Here is a 24,424-nt window from a genome sequence, read left to right as displayed (position 1 = left end):
AATGACTCATCCCTCAGATTTCCTTTGTGAATTGCCATTAGATGCAATACTTCTTCAAACAACTTTTCTCCTGATACATCATGCTGTACTCTGGTAAATTTCTTGCACCCATTCCTAATTGCCTACATCAGTTTTATCAAGGTGATACAAACAAAATCCAATATTTATCTGAAATCTTAATGATCTTTCTGATTTATGCCTATTCATTCCTTGCCTATGAGCTTGCAAAACGCTTCTTCTTTGAACATATCTGCTGTTCTGTTTGTGACCATAGTTTGTGTGTAGCTTGTTTTTCATAAAGAAACATTTGTCTTTTTTCTCAGAGGTGGAGCAGAAGTAGATGTCAATGCCCATATCAATTGAAATCGTCTTTGTTTCACTATTAATTCAATGGTACTGATTTCTCAAAGTTTTTAACTTGGTGCCTAGGTCCTCCAGGTTCCCAACTTAAATGTCAATGGTAACATTCTGAGGCTATATCACATGGTATTGTTGCTCTGTTGCATTTAAAACTTTAAACTAGGGCACTGCCTCAATCACAGGCAAGATAACTCACAAGTGAGAACAGTAGTCAGTTTCATCTTGCCCTTGGCTATCAAACTCTTAAGCATATCCGTAAATCATGCAATTGCATGTATTCTTAACTCTCGAGACTTCATATTTTGTTTACAACACCAATTGATTACAACTGAATCTGAGAAAATAATACAAGGAGAATGAAACCTAAACATTTTCACCCTGACTGGAGTTACATATTTACCAATCTAGAGAAACCTCCATCTATAACGATGTTTCCCTTGATTTATGATATGGAGGTGCTGGGATTGGAGTGGGGTGGTCAAAGCCAGAAGTCACATGACATAAGGTTATAATCCAATAGGTTTATTTGGAAACACAGCTTTTGGAGTGCTGATCACCAGGCAAAGGAGCAGCGCTCGGAAAGCTTGTGATTTCAAATAAATCTGTTTATAACCTAGGGTCATGTGATTCTGACTTTGTCCCTCTATTTACACAAATAAGTGTCTATTTAGACACTTTAGATGGTACCATCAATGGGGCGATCATCTACTTGCAAATGTTGATGTCAAACCCCTATGTCATTGGTTGCAACAAGCCAAATTGTGCATAGGTAATACCTGAGCACTTAACTCTTATAGTAGACAAATGTCAAAAAAGCAAAAAACTCCTCTGTACCAGGGGTCCAGTCCTACTGTCTCAACACTGACTGCTTTATGACTTCCTATGATATTGATGGTGCTTTTAAGCCACAACAGTCAATGTCTTTAGAATAGCAGGGACCTTTTCCTTTACTGTTTCTCACTATCTTTCTGCAAGTGAAAACTGGCTATGATGCACTTTGAGAAGATTTTTCAAAATTTGTGATCACACAGATCAAAGTATACATGAAGTTTGCAAGAAGTAAGTATGGTCAAAGAAGTAGAAGTAATTTTGTGATTATTGCTAGTTATCGAGGCTGTGGTGCAAGCAAATCCAGAAATGTATCAAAGTCTTTGTAGTTACCTTAACATTTTGGAAAGACAGAAGAAGAAGTAAGGGAAGAGACAATATTGCTGAAACAAAGGTCTTCCCCAGCAACAAAATGTGAAGCTGGATGAATGCAGCAGGCCAAGCAGCATCTTAGGAGTACAAAAGCTGACGTTTCGAGCCTTGACCCTCCTAAGATGCTGCTTGGCCTGCTGTGTTCATCCAGCTTCACACTTTGTTATCTCAGATTCTCCAGCATCTGTAGTTCCTATTATCTCTTCCACAGCAAGGCTGTGCAAGAAAATATGAGCTATTGGGGTAGTAGATTTATCTTATCTTTATGTTTTTATTAGATCACTAAATTTCTTTTGGTATTGCATGCAGGTCTGTTTTGATTATAATGTCATGGCATCTAATTCAAGCTTGCTTAACACTATCTAGAAACCATACGATCTTTCAATTTGAATTTCTCTTTTGGCAATATGCAGTGGTTAAAATCTCAATCTAAAATGTCATTGTACCAAATTGGTGAGCTGCCCATGGGCACCACTTTCCACGCTTAAAGCTTTCTACCACCATGTAACTGTAGAATGATCCAGAACTGGGATGTCTCTGGTTGTCTTTTGCCTTGCCCAAATTCACCTTCCACTTTATTCCTACTGTGAAATGAAAATCACAAGTTCCCTTCAAAACCTAGGTAAACTGTTTCATCTTAGTCCATAAGTAGGCTGGAAGAAATCTTGAATTCATTGATTACTGTCTACCATAGACTTCTCAAAAAAGATGCAAATGCCAACTTTCACCCTACTTTCCACCACTATACCCTTGCCAGCATCCCAAACCCACCTATAGTTTTCCATTTATTGATCAAAGAATTTGAAAAATTTCACTTGTGTTCTCTACCACCTTCTAAACATTCTGGAGTGATATTTGATACATCTCCTGTCCTGCAAAATATAAGTAGATTCTTACTGTGTGACTTGGTGAGTCTGATGTCAGTGATGGGTAAGTTGTTGGAGAGAATAATAGAGAAAGGATGTACATGCATTTGGAAAGGCAAGTTTTGAATAGGGATTTCATAGAATCCCTAGAGTGTGGAAACAGCCCAACAAGTCCACACCAATCCTCGGAGCATCCCACCAGACACATCCCCTAATGATCCACCTAATCTACACATCCCTGAACATTGTGGGCAATTTAGCATGGCCAATCCATGTAGCCTGCACAACTTTGGACTGTGGGAGGAAACCAGAGCTCCTGGAAGAAACCCATGCAGAAGTGGGGACAACGTGCAAACACCGCACAGACAGTAGCCCAAGGGTGGAATTGAACCTGAGTCCCTGGCACTGTGAGGGTGGAGGTAACTATTACGAGGGGGAATAGTTTTAAAGTGAGTGGAGGTAGATATAGGGAAGACGTCAGAGGTAGGTTCTTTACTCAGAGAGTGGTAGGGGCGTGGAATTCATTGCCAGAGAGGGTAGTGCAGTTGGCCTCATTAGGGGCATTTAACATAGGCATATGGATGATAGTATAATATAGGGGTGGAGGTTAGATAGGCGTTAGGCTTAGGGTAAACGTTCAGCACAACATCGAGGGCTGAAGGGCCTAGACTGTGCTGCACTGTCCTATGTTCTGTGCTCTATGTTCTGGTGTTAACCACTGAACGACCGTGCTGCCCCTAATTTGTCAATGTGGCTTTGTGTGGGGGAAATTTTGTCTCATTAACTTGATTTGAGTTTTTTGAAGAGGTAGTAATGAAGCTTGATGAAGGCAGAGTGATAGACCTTGTCTATGTGGACTTCAGCAAGGCATTTAACAAGGTTCAACATGGTAGTCTGATTAGAAAGGTTACACCACATGGGATCTGGGAGATACAAAATTGCCTTCAAGGTAGGAGACAGAGCGTGGTGGTAGTGGATTGTTTTTTGGACTGGAGGTTGTGACCAGTTGTGTACCTCAAGGATCGGGCAGGGTCCACTGCTTTTGGTCATTTATATAAATGATTTGGAGGTGAATAAAGGAGGTGTGGTTAGTAAGTTTACAGGTGACACTAAAATTGGTGATGTAGTGGATAGTGCAGAAGTGTACTATGGGATGTTGATCAGATGGGCCAATGGGCAGAAGAGTGGCAGACAGGGTTTAATTTAGAAAAATGTGAGGTGTTGCAGTTTGGTAAGGCAAACCAGGGCAGGACTTCTACAGTTAATGGTAGAGCTCTAGGGAATGTTGCTGAAGAAAGAGGCTTTGGGGTGTAAGCTCATGGTTCCTTGAAAGTGAAGTTACTGATAGACAGGGTGGTGAAGAAGGTATTTGTCACACTTGCCTTTGTTGGTCAGTGCAGTGATTATTAGGAATGGAGATATAATGTTGCAGCTGTAGACGACTTTGGTCAGGCCACTTTGGAATTCTGCATTCAATTCCGGTCTCCCTGCTGTAGGAAAGATGTTGTTAAACTTGACAGTGTTCTCACAATATTTACAAGGATTTTGCCGGGAATGGAGGTTTTGAGGTATAGGAAGAGGCTGAATAGGCTGGGATATTTTTCCTGCAGCTACCAAGGCTGAAGGGTGAACTTGTGGAGGTTTCTAAAGTCATGAGGGGCATAGATAGGGTGAATAGCCAAGGTCTTTTTCTGATGGTGGGGGAATCCAAAACTAGAGGGCATAGGTTTAAGGTGAGAGGGGAAAGATTTAAAAAGGACCTGAGGGGCAACTGTTCCATGCAGATGGTGCTGTGTGTGTGGAATGAGCTGCCGGAGGAAGTGATGAAGGCAGGTATAAATGCAAGGCATCTGGATGGATATATGAATAGGCAGGATTGAGGAGGATATGGGCCAAATGCTGGCAAATGGTGCTGGATCATTTTAGGCTATCTGGCCAGTGCAGACCAGTTGGACTGAAAGGTTTTTCTGTGCTGTGTAACTCTGTAACTCTATAACTCTAAATAACATGGGTTCAGCTTTTCCATCTCTGCACACGGGCATATATTACATTGCTAGTGACTTCAAGTAATAACCCACACCAAGAGTCTGCTCAGAGATTTGTTTCCTCTTGCTTCTTTGAAACGTTCCTCTTCAGTCTCAGTATCATTGCAGATTGATGCTTGCTATAGTTTGCAGCTATTGGTATGAATCACATGCAATGGGAATAAGCCAAATACATGCTACGGGCTGTAGCTGACATTTAAGTTTCACATCATTCAAAGTAGCATTGAGTTCATCTTTAAATGCAATTAGAGTTTGTAGGCAGCTAATAATGTAGTCACCAAAAAAGTAATTGTTGCATAATACATTAATTTGGCAATACAAGATATGCAGAGATCTGAAATCCAATGAACTGGGGAGGAAAATTGCAATGACAAGAAGAATTATCTGCAAAACTTAGGGGAATTAATTGTGTGATTATAAGGATCAGTCATATTATTGACTCAGATGTTGTCCTGCCATATATGTAATTGATAATTTGTTAAACTAAATGCAAATTTGTTCCAGTAGCTCTGTCAACATTTGTATTCTTGTAGGCTGAAGGCATGTCAGAATATCAAAAAATGTATTTCAGGCACTAATGCTAATTCTTCAGAAGAAAATTTATTCACACCAAGGCTAAGTACAAAACACGTACCATATAATTTAGAATGTAGAATCGTTGAATAGTTACGTCCATAATGAGGCCATTTGGCCTTTTGTATCTATGCTAGCTCTCTGCAACAGCAACTCAGATATTCAGAGTGCATCACACTTTTACCAATCCCCAGAATACCTTTTATTTTCAAATCATTCTACAATTCCCCTTTAAAAGTCTTAACTGACTCCTTCCTCACTCTCAGGTAGTACACTCCCAATTTTGAATCATGTGCTATGTAAATATGTTTTCCCTCATGTCACCATTTCTTTACCATTCACTTCAAAATGTGTCCCCTTCTGCTAAATAGAGCAGCTTCTGAGTATCTACTCTGTCCCGATCTCTTGTGATTTGGAAATAGCATTAGAAGGCTTACAGTACTTGTTGGAAATAGAGCAGGAACAGATCACCTACAAATATTCTAATTTATGGACCAATGATACAATTCTTGATTTGGGAGAAGCAACAGCCTGGGAGAGTTGACAGAATGCACCCAAAAGTTAAATAATCTATGATTGTCTGTGATAATAAAATGTGAGGCTGGATGAACACAGCAGGCCAAGCAGCATCCGAGGAGCACAAAAAGCCTGTATATCTGAAATTGACACAAATGCTCAGATGATCATCTTCTATAGTCTGAAAAATTTTAACAGCATATATATGCCTAGCATCAGAAAATCCAAATGATCATTTTTTTACCCTTCAGTGACCAAAATGAGAACTAGTTTGACTGTTTGTCACTTTATACTGTTGTAAGGTCATGTACTATTTTGAAGGTATAGGGTTGTGTGGCTTGATGTTTGTGTCATCAAATATCACTGTAATGGTTCGGTAAACATTGCATTTTCTTTGAATAATGCACTGACATTCCAAGGTAGTTAAAATAAGTTTGATTTATGATTCATTAGCAGTGTTCACAAACGTTCTAATAAAAAAAGTGTTCTTCAGTTTGAACTTTCATGGAAATGTAGCTATGTTACTTGGGGCTTGATGTTGGTTAGCAATTAGCAAAAAAATTGGCCTCGATGTACAATGGGTGTGTTTTACTCTTAATCTATCTTTTGTCTGTCCATTCCCAGTTATGAAGTGAACTGTGAATTGACAGTTCAGCCAATTTTCCCTAAAGGTTTTATTCAGTCAATGATCATATTAAAAAGCTGTTAATAATTTTTATCTGTCAAATAACTTGTTGGCCAATTGCAAAGTTGTCAAAACCATTATTTCTACAAAGAACCAATTCTGTCATCGTTTTTGTTGGAAAATAATAGTTTGAAAGTAAGTTTTTCTAATCGGCCATGCTGTAGTAAAATAAAGATACCATACTCCAAATTCAATTTGATTTGTAATTAGGATGGCCAAAATATTTGACCAGCTGTCTTTAAATTTCAGGTGAAATAGAGAAGTATAAGGAATACACTTTCTAATAAATAATGAAGCTCCTCCATCACATCTTTTTGAAGGTTCTCCCCCATCTCACCTGTTGCCATTTCCAAGCTTATCCCATTCATGAGAACTACCTCCTCCTCCTTGCTCAAATCCACTACCCCTAAAACTGTGAACTCCAAACTTACTTTCTTAAATCTCATGCCAGAAGTTCTCTTTTTACAGATGTTAGGCCCCTCTATTGAAACTGGAGAAGTTCCAGTTCTGAAGAAGGGTCACTGTACTTGAAACATCAGCTTTCCTTTCTCTTCACAGATGCTGCCAGACCTGTTGAGTTTCTCCAACAATTTCTGTTTTGGCTAACTATTTTTCTTCAATGCTTCTCCTGTCCGTTTCACATTCTGAGCTCCAATCCATGTTAGCCCCACAAGGACAGAACATCTCCAATATTGACATCTGTTATTATTCTTTATTCATTCACAAGATGAAAACAGCTCTGGCTAGGCCAGAATTTATTGCCCATCCCTAATTGTTTAGAGGACAGTCAGGAGTCAACCACATTGCTGTGGACCTGGAATCACAAGTAGGCCAGACCATGTGAAAATGGCAGTTTCCATCCCTAAAGGACATCAGTGAACTAGATAGGTTTTTCTGACAATTGATAATGAGTTCATGGTCATCATGAGACTGTTAATTCCAGATTGTTTTTTATTGAATTCAAACTTCACCATCTGTTCCTGTCCTTAGGATATAATGTGTGTCTCTGGAGTACCTGTTCCGCAAAAATACCACTAGGCTGACACATCCCTTATTCAACTGTAGATCACATTCAGAGTGTATGTTTGCTACCTTCATTTCTGATCATTTTCATGGCACCCTTTGACAACAACGTTAGGTACTAATCTATCTACCTGTTTTATGTGCACACTCATCTCTACCACTCCATAATCATCATCTGTACTGTCTGTCCACATAACTGACTTACAGTTTTGGATGATCCTTGATTTTCTCCAACACCATTTTTGAAAAGCCAAAGCCACTGTCTTCCACCTCAACATAAACCCTATACCCTTTCCATCAATCCTTTGCCCCTTCCTGGACATGTCTCAGGCTAAACAAGATCATCTGCAACCTTGGAATTCTGTTAGATTACAACCTGAGTTGCCCCTGTTATATAAAAGTAAAATATTGTAGATGCTGGAAATCTGAATTAAAAACAGTGCATGGTAAAACCAGCAGGTCTGGCAGAAGTTCAAGGAGAGAAACAGATTAATACTTCAGTTTGATTTCCTCTCATCAGAACACTTGATTCTGGTTCTGAGGAAGAGCCATAGACCTAAAACATTGTTTATGCTTCTCCCACGACAGATGCTGCCAGGCTTGCTCAGCATTCCAACATTTTCTGCTTTCCAGTCCACTCCTATATTCTGTCCTTCACAAAGGCTTCCACAACATCAGTTATTTCTGAACATTTGTTGTTAAGACCATCAACTGTGCCTTTGTTAGGCCCATGCTTAATTATTCAGTGCTCCATTAATTAGTTGCCAATCCTACTCCTCCATAAAATTTGTCCAACCAAAATTAGGTTCTTCGTACCTTATTCTACGTCTTAAAAAGTCTTATGATATTCCAATTAGAAATTCTTAAACTGTGCGCAAATTGCTTACTGACTGCGTTGGCCTCTTCCTCTGAAATGTGTTCTTGTCCCTAACTTCCCTCAGAGTCACTGTTTCTTTGATTCCAACCCATAGGGCAATTGTTTCCTTGTTCCTCTTCAATCCCCACTGAACGCTCCGAGTTAGTGACAGACAACCCACAACTGATTTACTGTCACCTGCAATATTTCTGCAATGAATACATGGAGATTGCTGCAATTTTTTGTCTTGACTTCTGGTTTACAAATATGAGAATGCTAGTTGCGGCTCTAATTTGAAACCATGACAAATGATGTCACAGAGCGCTTTGTGCAACCTTATGCCTCAGGCCTACATTCAGGAACATTTTTATGGTACTAGCCTTTTTGATGTCTCTTGAATATTTTCCATTCTTCTAGTTTGGTATCTATAGCTGGAAGTGAACTACATTCTGGCAGTTACAAGAGCTTTGTTGTTTTGTATCACCTACTGTTGGGGTTTTGCTATTTAAAATGGTTGGACAGCGGGTTTGTGAGTTGCAGAGTGAATCCAATGGATTCAATTGCTGTGCTGGCTGAGGTCACCATGAAGTTCGCTCTTTCTCAACCTCTTCCTCTCACCTGAAGTATGGTGACCGTCAGGTTAAGCCACCACCAGTTGTGTGACTCTCGGATGAGAGAGCAGGCCTCTGGTGTAGCAGGACTATGAGATGAAACCTCTCTGATGAAGGGTCTAGGCCCGAAACGTCAGCTTTTGTGCTCCTGAGATGCTGCTTGGCCTGCTGTGTTCATCCAGCCTCACATTTTATTATCTATAGATGAATTTACCTCACCTGCTGTTGTGAGTTCTTCTTCAATGAACTTAGCTTATAAAAGCAAAAATGCTTATTTAGTGAAGATAACTTTATTTACAAATTTTCTCAGACAATTTTATTTTCCTGCCCCATTACAGACAGTCAACAACCACACATTGCCCAAAATTTAATTAAATGCACAACTTCTGATTTTGGTGACTCAGTCTTCCCTCTGCTGGCCATTAGTTGCAGTGAACATGATTACATCCTTTCCTCACACCCTGCAATCAACAGTGATCATTCCATTCATTAACTACTTAATACCACAAAAACAAAGGTAAGTTTCAGAGGGTAGGCTTTAAAAGATCAAACATTTGTTGTCCCAATGAAGTGCTTAAATAACCTCTTTGATTGCTCCAAAAAAATCATGTGAGTTGAGACGTCATGTTGAAATTGTACAGGATATTGGTGTGGCTCTTCTGGAGGACTATTTGCAGTTCTGATTAAACAAAGGATATTAACCGGAGACAGATCAGAATAGATTTACCAGGATGGTGCTTGGAATGGAGGGGTTGAGTGATAAAAATAAGCTGGACCTTTTTTTACTGGAGCTCCGGAGATTGAGGGGTGACCTTGTAGAGATTTACAAAATCATGACCAGCATAAATAAGGTGAATAGCAAAGTTATCTTTCCTACAGTAGGAGTGTCCAAAACTATGGACCATATTTTTAAGTTGAGAGGAGAAAAACTTAGAAGGAACATGAGGAATAACTTCTTTACACAGAGTGGTCAGTGTATGGAATGAACTTCCAGAGGAAGTGATGGCTGCAAGTAGAGTTACAATGTTTAAAAAAAAATTTGAATAAGAACATGTATAGGGAAGGTTTGGAGGAATATGGGCCAAAGGCAGGCAGGTGGGATTGGTTTAGTTTGGGAACATGTTGGCACAGACCGTTTGGGCAAAAGGGCCTGTTTCTGTGCTGTGTGACTCAATGACTATAAGTATGTGTCTGAAATGTTTTAATATTTGCATCTATCTTATGCTTCATGGAATCACTCAAGCTGCAGAGTTTAGCTGGAAATTTGGTTTGCAACCCATGGAGCTGGCTTAATTTTGGACAATTGGATAAATATATAAAAAAAAGATTTCTTTGACCAAAGCCTGACTTCAAAAAAAAATGCTCCGGAATTCCCAAGGCCACATTAATTAAAGCAACAGATCCAACTGTGTGAATGATGAATGAAATGGAGTTTTCATTTGTTGATCTTTGTGTAACCTATACTTTTATTCTATGGAAGTCTGTGGCACACTCGCCAGTATTCTGCTTCTAATGATGTGTTAAAGATCCAGTTCAGAACTTCATTGCCAAAGAAGGTGCATTCGCTATGCAGCTATGAAATTGATTATCAGCATTCAAATATCTCCAAGACTTGACAATGACAAGCAATAAAAGTGAGAAAGGTTTCTAGTCTTCCTTGCGGACATGAATGCAGAAGTGCATGTTGCCAAAGCAGCCCCGAATGATCTGTAACACATCACTACTATTATTTGTATTGCTGTGTTAACTTTCATTTAGTTTGGAGTAGATTCGCATTGCAGGCAAGCCATTCTAAGGTCCAACACTATCTGCTGAGGAACACTCTAAAACTTGGGGATATAAAATTCCAATATATCATTTATATTTCTTTTCCTCATTGGAAAGACCAGACAGATGAGAATGAGAGCCCTTTTGTATATACTTAGAGATGTTTGTTTTGTTTCAATGAATAAAATATACTTGTGCAGTAAAAAAATTAACTTGGTGTAGGTTAACCCTGTAAATGCCAATATTCATTTGTAAATCAGAGATATTATACACTGGGTTATTATGTTCTGTAAATTTAAACTCAAGATCATATTTATTGGAAAAAAAAGCTGTGCAATAATTGTACTTCATATCCAAATCCCTGAATTCTGACATTATGATGTCAAGTTGGTTTTAGATCCTCCAATTCCTCCACTTTTCCTGTTATCCAAAGTGCAAGTCAAATTTGTATATTTCTTCATCCACAACCCATCCTTTAGCTCTTTGTCAAGAGGAATTGATCAATTTCAATATCTTCACAAAGAACAAGAGCACTATTGGAAGTGATGTCTGGAATGCAGGTCTGTTCTTTTTTGCATGTACTAGATTCGGCCCAGTCAGTGACTCAAGGAAAGAAAATACGGAAAATAATTAACGGTGGATGGGGTGGGCATTCTCTGGAGAGTGTTGACTAAAAAAGCTTCATGCTGGGAACAGATCTGAGATCATGTGAAAGAATTTAAGAAAAAAGACTGACCTTGTTCTTTGCACCTCCCAAAGTACTTTCCAAAACATTGTCACTTCTGAAGTGCAGTCAGCATTATCATGGCAAAAAGCATAGATTCAAAGGAGGATATCAGAGTTGTAGAATAATGTGTTGAGATCTTGCAGACACAAAAGCATAGGTAAAACTACAGGAGCTTTTTTGAAGGAAAATGATGGCTCTTATATTCATTGCATGGCATTCCCAAATGATTGGAAAATTTGTAGTTCACATTCTTTCCACATCACGTAGAGTCATAGTTTTATGAGGCTGTTCAATCCATCGTCTTAAGTGCTAGCCATCAAGCACTTATCTGGTCTAATCCCTTTTTCTAGCACTTCACTCATAGTCTTGTATGGTATGGAATTTCAAGTGTACATCTAAATAGTTTTTAAATGTCTTGCATATTGCTGCCTTGACTACCATTTTCTGACAATAAGTACCCACCGTCCACTTTCTGGAAAATGTCCTCCAATCCTCTCTAAATTTCCTGCTCCATACTTGAAATATGATCCCCCCAGTTATTGACCCCTCTGCTATGGGAAAAAGAAATCTCCCTATCTATCCTGTCTTTGCCTGTCAGAACTTTGTACACCTCAATCAAACAGCCCTCAGTTCTCTGCTCTAAGGGAAACAGCGCCAAACTATCGAGTGTCCCTTCATAGCTGAATTGTTCAAGTCCAGACAACATATTGATGACTCTCCTCTAGTGCAATCATGTCTTTTCAAAAATGTGGGGACTCCTAAAATATTTATTTAGAAATGATAATAAAGATGGACTGAAACTCAGCAGTGAGGCATCTGTGAGTGAAGTGAACAACAAATAGATACAGGAAACAAAGCCTGGTGAGTAGGGGGTGATGGGGAGGCCTCTAGCAGCAGCAGCAATGCCAATATGAGCTGTATGTAGCTCTACCCCAGCCTGGGGTCTCATGTCAAGCAGGTGCTGGGTTGACTCCCTCAGCCTGGACTCGCAGGCTGGTCCACGGGTCCAGGTCCGCAGGTAGGCTAAGGCGCCTGCAGGAGCAGAGGCATCAGTGAAAGGGACGGATAGTAGGTCTTTGGCAGTGTCTGGAGGAGCATTGGGTGGCAAGCAGGAAGCTTCTCCCTGCCCAACATGGTGGTCTTCAGAGGCGGTTTCTGGCCCAGTATTCCAGTGGCATGGTGTGGCAGTCCCGTCCCAGTTGTGTCTTCAGGGTATTCCATCATTCCTTAACGAGCTTTCCCTGAGCTCGGAAACCTTTAAATGAATTGTGATGAACTATCTTAATTTTGCTTTTTTATTATGTATGACTTCTGTCATTGATATAGATGTCGTAGTAGCGTGAGTAATAAAAGTTTACCCAGAATTTTTTGTGTAAAAATATATATGACAATAAATTTCTATTCTATTCCAATTTATATTCTATTCTAATGTCTGGAGTCTTGGGATTTGATCATTTAAAAATTTGAGAAAGGTGGGGACAGCCTGATGCAATTGCAAAAATTTAGTCAATGAGGAGACTCTTTTCTTGCAGAGTAGGGTGGTGCTTGACCAAATAGGCTTGGCTTATGTTTTCTAGAGATTACTTTCTACATGATGTGTCAGGATAGTCTGTTGTATGATACCTGAAGTGCATTAAGTAAAAACATTTTTTATAATTGACTTAACTAAACTGTTACTGTGTTATCAGTGTCCAGCACAGTATCTGAAACCTAGATGTTGGGTGGGGCCAGAGGAGAGGAACTGCATCTGATGGTATGGAACAGGACTAGGGGATGGAAGTGAAGAGTAGGTAATGAGAGGGAGATGTGGAAAAGAAATGAATGGACACACATTCCTTTACAGGATAAGAACAACAGGCCAGGAAATTCAGTCAGTCCAGTCCTGAAAATTATATTCCTTGTGCAACTACTTATGCAGCGTGTGTTTTACATTGGCTTTACTTTGAATTCATGAAAACAGAAGTGTATTTCATTGAATGTAATGTGTTGCTTCAAACATTTTAAGAAATAATTACATTTATGTAGCACCTTTCATGATCTCAAGAGTCTCCAAAACATCTCTACAGCGCCTTAAATAATTCTGAATTACAATCATTGCTGCAATGTAAGAAATAAGGTAATCAATTTACTCACAGCAAGTTCCCAATGAACAGAAATATAATATGATTAGATAGTCTGTTTTTCTGATGTTGGATGAGGCATAATTATTGGTAAAGGCCTGTATCTTTCTTCAAAGTATTGTTGGGGATGTTGAAAGGTTTGTTTCCAAATTCTTCGCCTCATGATCTGGATCTTTTAATGTAGATGTTTACTTCTCACATGCTGAACATATATTTATATTGTACAAATATTATCTCTATTTTACTGAAGAAATTTATTCACCATAGAAGTGTGTCTTTGCCTTAGTGGCATCATCCCAGCTCAGAGTTAGAGGCACAACGGGTAAAGAGAGCCCTGGATAGTCCAGATATGTGGAGACCAGAGCTCCTGGTATGAATTCTAGTTATTATACACTGGGATGCATGTATCCAATGCATGCTGACGACCCCTTTGTTAGATTTATTTTGCAAATCCAAAAAGCCCTTCCACCATGTTTTTGTTTTTGTTCATTGTTGCATGGAATGTGATTGTTATTGCCAAAGTCAGCATGTGTTTCTCATTCCTAATTAGCTTTGATGATGGTGGGAACCATTGCAGTTGACTTCCACTAGCCATAAAAAAAGCTGCTGATGGGTAGGGATTTTTTAAATTTTGACACAGCAGTAATGAAGGAATAGTAACATTGCCTCATGTCATGATAATGTACTGCTTGGAGGAAAGCTTGAGATGCTGGTGTTCCCATGCATCTGTAGTGCTGTCCTTGTGTGGGTGATGTCACTGATCTGGAGTCATAGAAACTCTACAGTGTGGCAGCAGGCCATTCGACTCAGAGTCCAAACTAACCCTGCAAAGGGCATCCCACCTGGACCTATTCCGTAATCCTGCATTTCCCAAGGCCAATCTACCTAACCTTCATATCTTTGGGCTTTAGGTGGAAAACAAAGCACCTGGAGGAAATCCACACAGATGCAGGGAGAATGAGCAAAACCCACATAGGCAGTTGCCCCAGGGTGAAATCAGACTCAGGTCTCTAGTGCTGTGAGGCAGCAGAGCTAACCGCTGAGCTATTGTGGTGCAGTGGAGGAGGTATGATGGTTTGTTGCACTACATATTGTACACGTTGCTACCATGCTGTGTCAGTGGCAGTACAAGTGAACGTTGACATTAGTGAATGGAATGTATGTTAAGAGCATTTTTGACTGGCACAAAGATTATTATACCCAGGGAGGAACATTCACTCTTTAGCCTATCTGCTTATTGTTAATCAGTCAATACGGCATCTCTTCACACAATTTTTGAAGGGAAAAATGACTTGAATTGTCCAGACCCTTCATTCTTCTATGATCATGTTACTGTCACTCTTGTCAGCTAAGTCATACCTAAATTATAGTTCTCCTCAGCAGGCACAATGATTCAGCAGTTCATTTTACACAGCACCTGGAGAAAAAAAAATTGTGTACTGCATAAAATAGTTTGTCAAGCTGTCATGAGCATGTTTTGCACTACTGCCAAAGAGCAATTTAACCTCTTCAGCTTTAACTAAAAACAGCAGCATTTACTGTACTTTGTTTCATAGCTGAGGGCTCATTTGAATTAATATATGTTGCCAGATCAAGAATTCCTGTCAAAAATTTATTTAAACCATTGTTTAAAGTTGGTTTATTATCCAGAATTCAATGCTTCACAATGAAAAATGAACAAAATAAATTATTCTGCAATAAACTCTTTATTGATGTAAGATTCTGAACAGTTAAAGCTGATTGGAATATAACAGACAGTATTGCAGACCACAGTTGACTATAATTAAGTTCCTTGACACAGAGTGCTCAGTCTACATTTGAGTTATATTGATATACAACATTTTAAGTGCTTACATCACAAAATTAAGCAAATTTAAAAGCACTAGACTGTATATTTGGCAATTTTTAGTCACTGTACTTCAGCAGGTATGCTTAAGTTTAACATTTTTATTTCAACAAACATAAAATGATTCTTTGCAGGTAAGCTTTTCAAAATTTTACATAGTGTCCACCATGAATATGTTTTGGTATCAATTATACAATACTTAATGCATGTAAGTGAAGTCTAGTCAGCGAGCGAGAAAATTAATGGTTAATTAGAATTAACTTTATTAACAGAAGGAATAGGCTGTTTAGCTTTTTGAACCTGTTTTGTGGTCCAATAATAATAGAATCCCTACAAGCTGGAAACAGGCGATGTGGCCCAACAAGTCCACACAGACCTTCTGAAGAGCATTCCACCCAGATCTACTCCCTCACCCACCCCTCCATTTTCGATAACTAATACATCCAACCTGCACGTCCCTGAACACTATGGACAACTTAGCATGGCCAATCCACATGACTTGCACATCTTTTGATTGTGGGAGGAAACCAGAGCACCCACCAGAAACAGGGAGAATGTACAAACTCCTCACAGACAGTCACCCAAGGCTAGAATTGAACCTAAATCCTTGGTGCTATGAAGCAGCAATGCTAATCTCTGAGCCACCCTCTAATGATCTGGTTCTTGGTGCATTCATCCAATGCCCTTCTTTATATCTGACAAAATAGTAATGGACTATACACTCAGGTATGGAAATGTAACAGATGTTCTAGATTTATTGTTAGAATGAACTATGTTAGAGTTGTCATGCCCACTGATTCAACAATTGGCAATGAGATTACAGGTGAAGTTAGAAATGTAAATGAGTTTAACACTTTTCCAAAGGAAGTGCCAGAAATATGTTATGGGTGTGAAATTTTACAAAACCATTACTTTAAACTCTTCAATGTTGAATGGAGCATGTGTCTATCTAATGTTTTTCTTCAATAATGAGCCAATTTGACCTTTTTGGCAGAGGGTTGGGGGCCCCAAGGAAGTCCTATTGAAAATCAATTACCTGCTTTCCCAACTGGAGAGAGAGAAAGGAGTAGGTATCTTTTCGATTGACCCAGAGGATAGTTTAATGCCTTCTCTTGAGGCAGGGTTGCTGGTTGGTGGGACATTTGATCATAGGACTCTGCGACCTTCCCACTTCTATCCTAATTAATTCTAGGTTGGGAGGGCTCGTTGATGACTTTTCCAGAACAAATTGTGGCCTTAATTGGGTCCAATTAATACCTATTGTGGGCATAATCCAGGGTTTAGTCTTCTGGTATTAGCCCAGCAACAGGCAATGGTGTCACCATGTGAGGAGCATGAAGTGGAGAAGTTTTGATCTTGCTTACTCAAAAGGAGTCTCTCATTCAAAGCCACTGTACCTGATTGATGATTCCAGCATTGAGAAGCGGGGGGGGATGCAGCTAAAAATCATACCCCTGCCTTTGTTGCCAAACTACCATCCCATTGGTACCTATCCCATGATCTCCATCCAATGATCACTGGCCTGGCTCCCTCAGAGTCAGGGGCTGGGAGTTGCATGATCAGCAGTTACTTCTGCTCCCTCAGTGCAGCTGTTGAACAGTGTACAGCTGCCAGCCTTTCATATGCCAGCAGCTCTCATTGGCATGATTTCCACCTTTTCATCCCGGAAAAAGGCAGTTGGACTGCAGTTATGTACCCAATCAGGCTTCGTTCGATAGACGTCCCAAAACTGGGCAATGTCAGGCTCTTAAGCTGGTGAACAAGACCACTTTTGCTCTCCCTGGAGACCATGGGCAAGGAGAAATAAAATCCCAAAGAGAGTGAGAAAGAAGCAGGAAAATCGTAACTTCTGAGAACAACACAAGGAGGCACTTATCCCTGTTAGCTATCAAATAAGGTACAGGTTGAAACTCATTTTCTTATTAAAGAATCAAAACATATAGGGATTTAACTACACTGAAATATTTGCCAGGATATGGCTGGGAGAAAGAACTGTCAGAGTGTGCTTTGAAACTGGAAGTGTGTTTGGGGATTCTCAAGACTAAGTGAAATGACTTTTGACAGACACTGGACATTACACCTTAGTGAACTAAGCCTCTTGGAAGATGGAAGTAACAGTCCTTGTAAAATCTGCAATTCTGTAGAGAATGCATTGCACTGCATCCTATAAATGTAGCAGGGGGATTGTCGTGTATATTAGGTTGGGTGCAGAGATTATCACTTTCTACAGAATAAATACACCAGTATATACTCAAGGTTAATTTTAGACTGTTACAGTACAGCCTTAAAACATGAAATGTTGTCATGTGATCCCTCAAGTCATTCGCTGGAAATTAAAATTTCTTTAAAAAAGCTATCTGTCTCTCCAGAGATCATAACAAAGTTTACTTTTTTAAAAAATAAATTAATCTTGCAGGTTTGAATTAAAATTGCTGAAGCTTTAAAAAAAAGCATGTTGCATTAATCATAGGTGTTATGAAGCATTTATTCTTTCTCCTCATCCAATTTTTAAAAAAAGTAGATTTTATGCCTGCAGTCAAGGACCTGTGTTGGGTGCAGTGTATAAAAAACAGTGTTGAAATGGAACCAGGCTTGACGGAAATAGTTGCTTTCTCACCCTGTCCTTTTTAATGTTTGCTTGTTTGCTTATAAGTGAAACCAATTTAAAAAGACCTCTTACTTGTCTACCAGCCACATGTGTAAAGGATGGCCATTTCTTTCAATCCAGATTATAATGCAAAAAAACTGTAAACACCATGGTTTCACATTATTCTATTTCTCTGTCAATGACTTCGTACAAAGGTGGTGACTCATTTCTAAAGTGTTGTGGCAAGTCACTGTCAACTTCTTCTTCTGAAAAACCACAGTCTGTGTCCATCCATCTCCTTAGCTGCCACCTGCTGACAGGAGATTCTGCGGGATGAGAAACCATCTGTGCACCTCCTTCTATCCCACTCCACCAATTCCAATTACTCTCTTACCAAGATTGCATGGTACTTGTGGGTAGAAGGATGCTGCCACCAGTCATCGAATGGTATAATTGGGCAAAGCACTGGAGGATCAACCGCTACCGAGCCTTAGCAAAACATAGTTTATCGCAAGTTGGTAATTAGGCACATGTTGCTTTGGGAAAAGTAGATATTGTAACAAAAACTGTGGAGTACTAGGTCTTCACTCCATGTGGTCTAAGATATTCTGTATAATCCCCACCCAAGACATCACCTCATTAAGTAGAACTTAATGTAGTCCCCAACATTAATGCTTTCAAAACCATTAGTTTATTCAACAAATAATAGTTTCCCCTCTGTCCACTATTGCCTGCTTCAACCTTATTGTTCACTAATGATTGATGTTGCAATTTTGAACTTTCACTTCGCTCATGCTCTTCCAGTTAGCCTCACCTTGTGTAAATTACAGATCATTCAGATTACTTCAATGTATTCCCACTTAGCTACCTCTGTCAAACTTGATTTTCCCAATTCTACTGCATGCACTTCCCTTAACACATTGGTCTCAAGATCTTAAACTTCTAAATGTCTCCAAGCCCTCATCAAACTCTATCTTACCAAACTCTCTTCATTTACATTCAGTACACTTCTCACTCATGAAAGTTACACTTCTCTGCTCTACCTTTGAGGTGTGCCCTTTCCGACCCTACACACTCTGATTTTTGTTCTTACTATCCTTCTGTCCAACTGAGATTCTTCCACTTCTAGTTCATATTTTCACTCCTGCGTAGTGGCCATCGTTTTCCATCTCTTGGATATTCTTTGAAGGTGTCTTTCTGTTTTCTGGTGGACTGGTGAATGTAATAAATAGAGAAGCATATCCAAACTGTACCCAACACTGTTCTTTGTATGCTCAGGGGAGTGTGTTTCCAGTAAACTTCATTAATCCATATTAACCACATGTTGCTCACTGTATCACCTCTGACATTGGAAATGGTTTTCAGATTTGTAAAATAAAAATTGTTAACAGGATTTTCACAGATTAGTGGAGAACAAACCCATTACTTTTACAGCTATTGAGGATATTTCTGTGTTTGAATGCTTTGATATGTAACTGCGCACTATAACAGTTAGCCACTGTTCAATGATAGTTGGCTAAAATAATTTTTTCTGTAATCTGTCAGCATATTCAATGAGTTACAAGTGGCAGGATTAAATCATTTGTACAAAAAAGAACATCACTTACGTATTAATAAATGCATCATGACATAAAAATATACCTAATAATTTTCTCTGTGAAATTGAAGAACACCAAATGCAGTCATAAATTTTGATGCACAAATTCTAAACTTCGCAACTGTGTAGTTCCATGATTTTATACATTTATAAAACATGTAAACAGACAATAAAAATGCTCATTTATAAAATGCAAAATGATGTTCTCAGATTTTCCAGATGTTTCCATCCCCAAAAAGCTTCAATTATGTCAGTTTGCCTAGTTGGTTTTTCTTGATACAAGTTGCCATATCCAGTTCATGTTTCCTGAAAAAATCCTTTTAACTAGATTAAAAGTGAACATCATATACAGCTTAATTGCATTGACACTACAATGTACTGAATACTTATTTGGTTCCAATTAGATATTAATCACATTGTTAAACACTTAAATATTTGAACATATTACACACGTCCAAAACGTACATCAGGCAGCTTGACATACAACTGCATAAAATTAACAAAGGCATTATTTTCCAGCCAAAACATATACACACACTATCTGACAATAAAGAAATACATCTTAGCAGTTATGGCATGTTATTTTATGTTGAGCCTGCCAGTAGCTCAGCTGGTATCTAAACAGCTTAGTGTAGAACAGAGCCACATGGGAAATAAATTTTCAAACCCTTAGTCTTTGCTTGATTGCCTGACCTTAGACAATATTCTTGTATCTTAATATTCATTTTTGAAAATTTTTGCCTGGATATAATTTATGTTCACAGTCAGGCTTTGTCTTTCCTCCATCGAGTACCCTCCGCTACTATTCAGAATTGTGACTTTATTTAGTTGTAAAAATATTAGAAATTAACTTTTAGTTTTAGGTGTCAAATGATTGGTGGAAAGCTGTTTGTTAAACAACTATGAAACTTACATTTGTAAAGGCATAGTATTAGGTGTTGCAGTAACACGTACCAAGCTTCCTGAGAAACCTTTAACCCTTTCAGTATGAATTGATTCAGTCTATCTAGCCCTTTCGTCATAAAAACAACTTATTTTAATTTCTTTTTGATTGTGTGCATCATGTTAATTAAATTGATTACTCCTGTTAACTATCCATACTTTTCAAACGGTTAACTGATGTTTTTAACATGTAAGCTGTACTTGCAAGAACACATTGAGTAACTGTGTAGATACTACAGTAGTCACTATGTACAAAATCTGGCCTTTTCATCCTCATAAATCTCTTTATGAATGGCAATTGTCAATGGCACGTTTCATTAACGCATTGTCTGAAGTGGGTATCATTATTTTTAAAATGTAAACTACATCAGAAATTAGGATTATTGGTGATTTCTTTACTTGGGGTTTAACTTTTCTGAAAGCAAATGTAATGACATATATATTTGGAACATTAGCAAGACAAAAAATGCAGGTGCAATCCAGCATTTAAAAAATGCTTTCAAAAGTAATTTGGTTCAGCTTTTAAAAAAGCAATGGGGTTACAGTTTCCTCTGTTCCGATGATCTAGGTATTAAATCTAAAATGTCAATCTGCTAACATCAAGATATGCTGAAGCTTCCTGTGAATTCTTCTCAATGGAAAATTTGCATAAATCAACTGGAAGAGCCAAACCAGCACAATTTGTTACTATTTTCAATCAGAAAATGATAATTGCAATGAAACATTTAACCAATGCTCGTAAACATTAGGTATAACATGTTCAAGAGTACCAGAAGATTTTCTATTTCTAGTGTGGCCAGTGCTTATGAGATAAAGATATGCACTGAACGAAGGACACCATGCAGAACAGGTCCCAATTTCTTTTAAAAAAACTCTTAAAAATTGCAAAAAAAATCAGAAGAGCAAACCTTGTTTCTTGTCACACCTACAAAACTGATCATAGTTTGAAAAAACAAATACAATTACATGAAAGTCATTCATAAGGTTTTGTAAGTTGGATCGAGCTATGTTCAGTCTGCAGAATCAATAGATGGTTGTGGCAGATTGGGAAGATTGTACTTGCATGAATCACGCATTTCTGTACAATCTTCTGTGGTCTCAGAGGCAACATATTTAAATAAACATATCTCTGAGTGCTCATGGGCAGGAAATGCAAGGAATTGGTGTGGTAACTATAATATCCTGGTACAGTTGTTGACTTACTGCAACTTTAAAGTGTAAACAACATAGATTGCAGAAAGTTGCAGCTTTATACTGCTTGAGCAACCACAGACTATTAACATGCACAGCAGCACTGTTGAAACGATCAAAGACAGGACTTACATGAACGGGAAAAAAGATATAAATGACTTGATTATATCAACCAGTGACCTTATACCTGGTCAAAAGGCATCCTTTGTAATTTTAACTATGTTTCCTGTTTAAAATAAACTGTATATTTCTTCTATTCCGGTAGGAAACATTGGGATGTCAAACAAACCTGTTATTCACTAATGACCCCCATTATCATTTCCAACTACTCTTCATTTAAATTCATAAATGTACACAATCACATTGTAATCAAATGTGGGTTTGCATTTTTGTGGCATCATTTGCAATTGAAGCTCATGCATTTACTTTAAAATATCAGGAAAGAGTAATGCAGTCTATTTTTAGTCTCTCCAAAAGCTGCGACCACAATTTTCAGCATAAATTTGCTGAAGACTTTGATTCAGGACTTCCATCATCCAAAATTCTGTCCGAAAGTTTCCTTTTCACAGCATTGTAATGTGAGGTTGTCTGAAATGTGTTAAAACCCTGCTCCAGTAGTTCAAACAGACCTGTTACAGTCATGTGAAGCTGATGAAGTTACCACTTACAACATAAGCTGAGACTCACACAATAGCAGATTTCTTTGAAAGTCTTGCGCATCTCCTGACTTCGAAAGGCATATATCATGGGATCAATGACCGAATTACACATGATGAGAATCAGGTATGTGTTAAAGTGTGATGTGTAACAGATACAGTATGGATTTTTCGGACACGATATGATGAGGATAAGGTGAAGGAAAAAAGGAGCCCAACAGACAATGAAGATCCCAAGGAGGATGGTGATGGTAATTGCCCCTTTCATGCAAGTCCTTTGTTGGACGATACCATTAACTGGGAACGTGGCAATTCTTTTAACATGTAGGCGAGCAAGCATAAACATATGGACATAAAGGGTAGTCATGAGGAAAAGCATGGTGAAGAACATGGTGATAAGACAAATGATAACTGTTTTGCTGTCTGAATAAATGATGAAGGTGATACCACAGCAGATGCAAGTAATCCAAATAATTACCATAAGAATTAAAGCCCGTTTTACCGTCATAATACTGTGGTAGCGCAAAGCATAGAAGATAGTGATGTACCTGTCAATGGCAATAACCAGTAGATTACATATTGATGCCACCAGGGAAATACAGATCATTGAGTCAAAAACATTGTCCATTTGTTGAATAAACTGGTCAGTAGCCACTAAGTAGCCATTGTTTAAAAATGCAATTACAATTGTCTCCAAGGCATTAGATACACTTACCAGCATGTCTGCCACTGCTAGACTACAGAGAAAAAAATACATTGGAGAATGGAGGTTTTTGTTTTTAAGAATTGCAAGTATAACGAGGATGTTTTCCAAGAGGCTGATGATTCCTAGAGTCAGAAACACTTCAGATTTAATTGGGACCTGTTCACAGAAAGCTGCACTGTTGTTCAGGTTACTGCTTTCATTCAGATCTTCTGTGCTGTTCGTTGTCGGCAAATAGAATGTAGAATGAGTGGAATTCATTGTGCTAATGGGAAGTTCGTGCTCTTATAAGCAAAGCTTGAAAGAATTAATGTCTCCACTGCCAAAGCATCAAAAGTTCCATGAATTCATATTGAAAAATCCCAAAGGTAGCATAGCGTTCTTCACCTTGCTGATTTTGGACAGTAATTTTTGAACTCCTTTCAGCACATAGCAATTTCTTCTGTTGCTGGCTTTAAGGCACACCAGGACTGAAAGTTCAGAACTTAATTTTGTCATTCTGTTTACAATGTGTAGAGCCTCAATTTATTCTGTGAGCTGTATTAGCTGATGGTTCAATGCTTTTATAGTCCACTGGAAGACAGCAGCTCCTCCCTATTCTTTAGCGACTTAAAATGTCCATTTAAAGTGCAGGGCTAGGGCTGATTGACAGGGAATTGCTGCTGAACTACTGTAATAAGGTACAATCTTCAAGCTCTTCAACATATCAATGCAGTGGTTGCTTGGTGCCCTCTTGTGTTGATTTATTGCATGTCAACAAAATAATCCATAAATTCAAATGGCGAACTAGAGCATTATGAAAATGTGATGATAGCATGCTTCGTGTATGTATTTTTTCATGGTCGTCTTTATGAAAAGAGTTTGAGATAGAGGTGATGAGCTGTCTGCTTTTGTGCGGCCTTGGCTTTACTTTTTAAAGTTAGAATGACAGAAGCAGCCTGAATGGGTGGGGTCAGGTTACCACAGAGCCAGGATTTTTAGTAGTAGTAGTTGTTGGGTTCTAGAAGCTGACTGTGGAAGCTCTTTTTCCTCTTTCGCTTACAGCTAAAAGCTGGTGTTCTCTTGCTGCTGCTAGGATTGCGTGTGAGACAATCTATTTTACTGAGCCTGCCTTTGTCAAGGGTGGGCTTATGGGATGTGAGTATTTTGGAAGTTAATGAATAGTTCAATATTTTGTTAAATATTTTAACAGAGTTACAGTTAAGCCAATTCTTTTCTTTTTATTTTGTCTGTATTTTAACTATAGTCTATGAATAGAGTGTGTTTTGCTTCAAGCCTGATAGTTTGACCATTTGAATTACACCTGGAAAAGAACACCTGGTATTTTTTTTAAATGAGAAAACATTTGGCTCTAGGTTATCTCTTTGGCCTGTTTTGTGGGGCCTGGTCCATGGCAAATACAACTGACCTCATCTCAAAACATTGTATGTGACTCACTGAAATTGTTGAAGGTGTTTACAGAGTAAGTCTTCACTTGTGTTCCATCATTAAGCTAGTTCTAGAAATTTGCAGGTATTTGGGGGAGGAAAAACAGTAGGACTGGAAATCCAAGT

The 24,424-nt window shown here is 38.6% G+C and overlaps 1 protein-coding gene across 1 annotated transcript; it reads right to left on the bottom strand.

Annotated features, from left to right (window-relative positions):
* Positions 1–21,430: 21,430 nt before the first annotated feature.
* LOC125461589 (melanocortin receptor 3-like) lies at positions 21,431–23,379 on the bottom strand. The gene has a single exon (XM_059652634.1). The coding sequence runs from the start codon at positions 23,130–23,132 to the stop codon at positions 22,170–22,172; it is 963 nt and encodes a 320-aa protein (XP_059508617.1). The 5' UTR covers positions 23,133–23,379; the 3' UTR covers positions 21,431–22,169.
* Positions 23,380–24,424: the final 1,045 nt, after the last annotated feature.

Source organism: Stegostoma tigrinum, chromosome 19 (assembly GCF_030684315.1).
Source record: "Stegostoma tigrinum isolate sSteTig4 chromosome 19, sSteTig4.hap1, whole genome shotgun sequence".
NCBI lineage: Eukaryota > Metazoa > Chordata > Chondrichthyes > Orectolobiformes > Stegostomatidae > Stegostoma > Stegostoma tigrinum.
The sequence above is the reverse complement of the archived record's forward strand: the minus strand, read 5'-3'. Positions and strand labels throughout refer to the sequence as shown.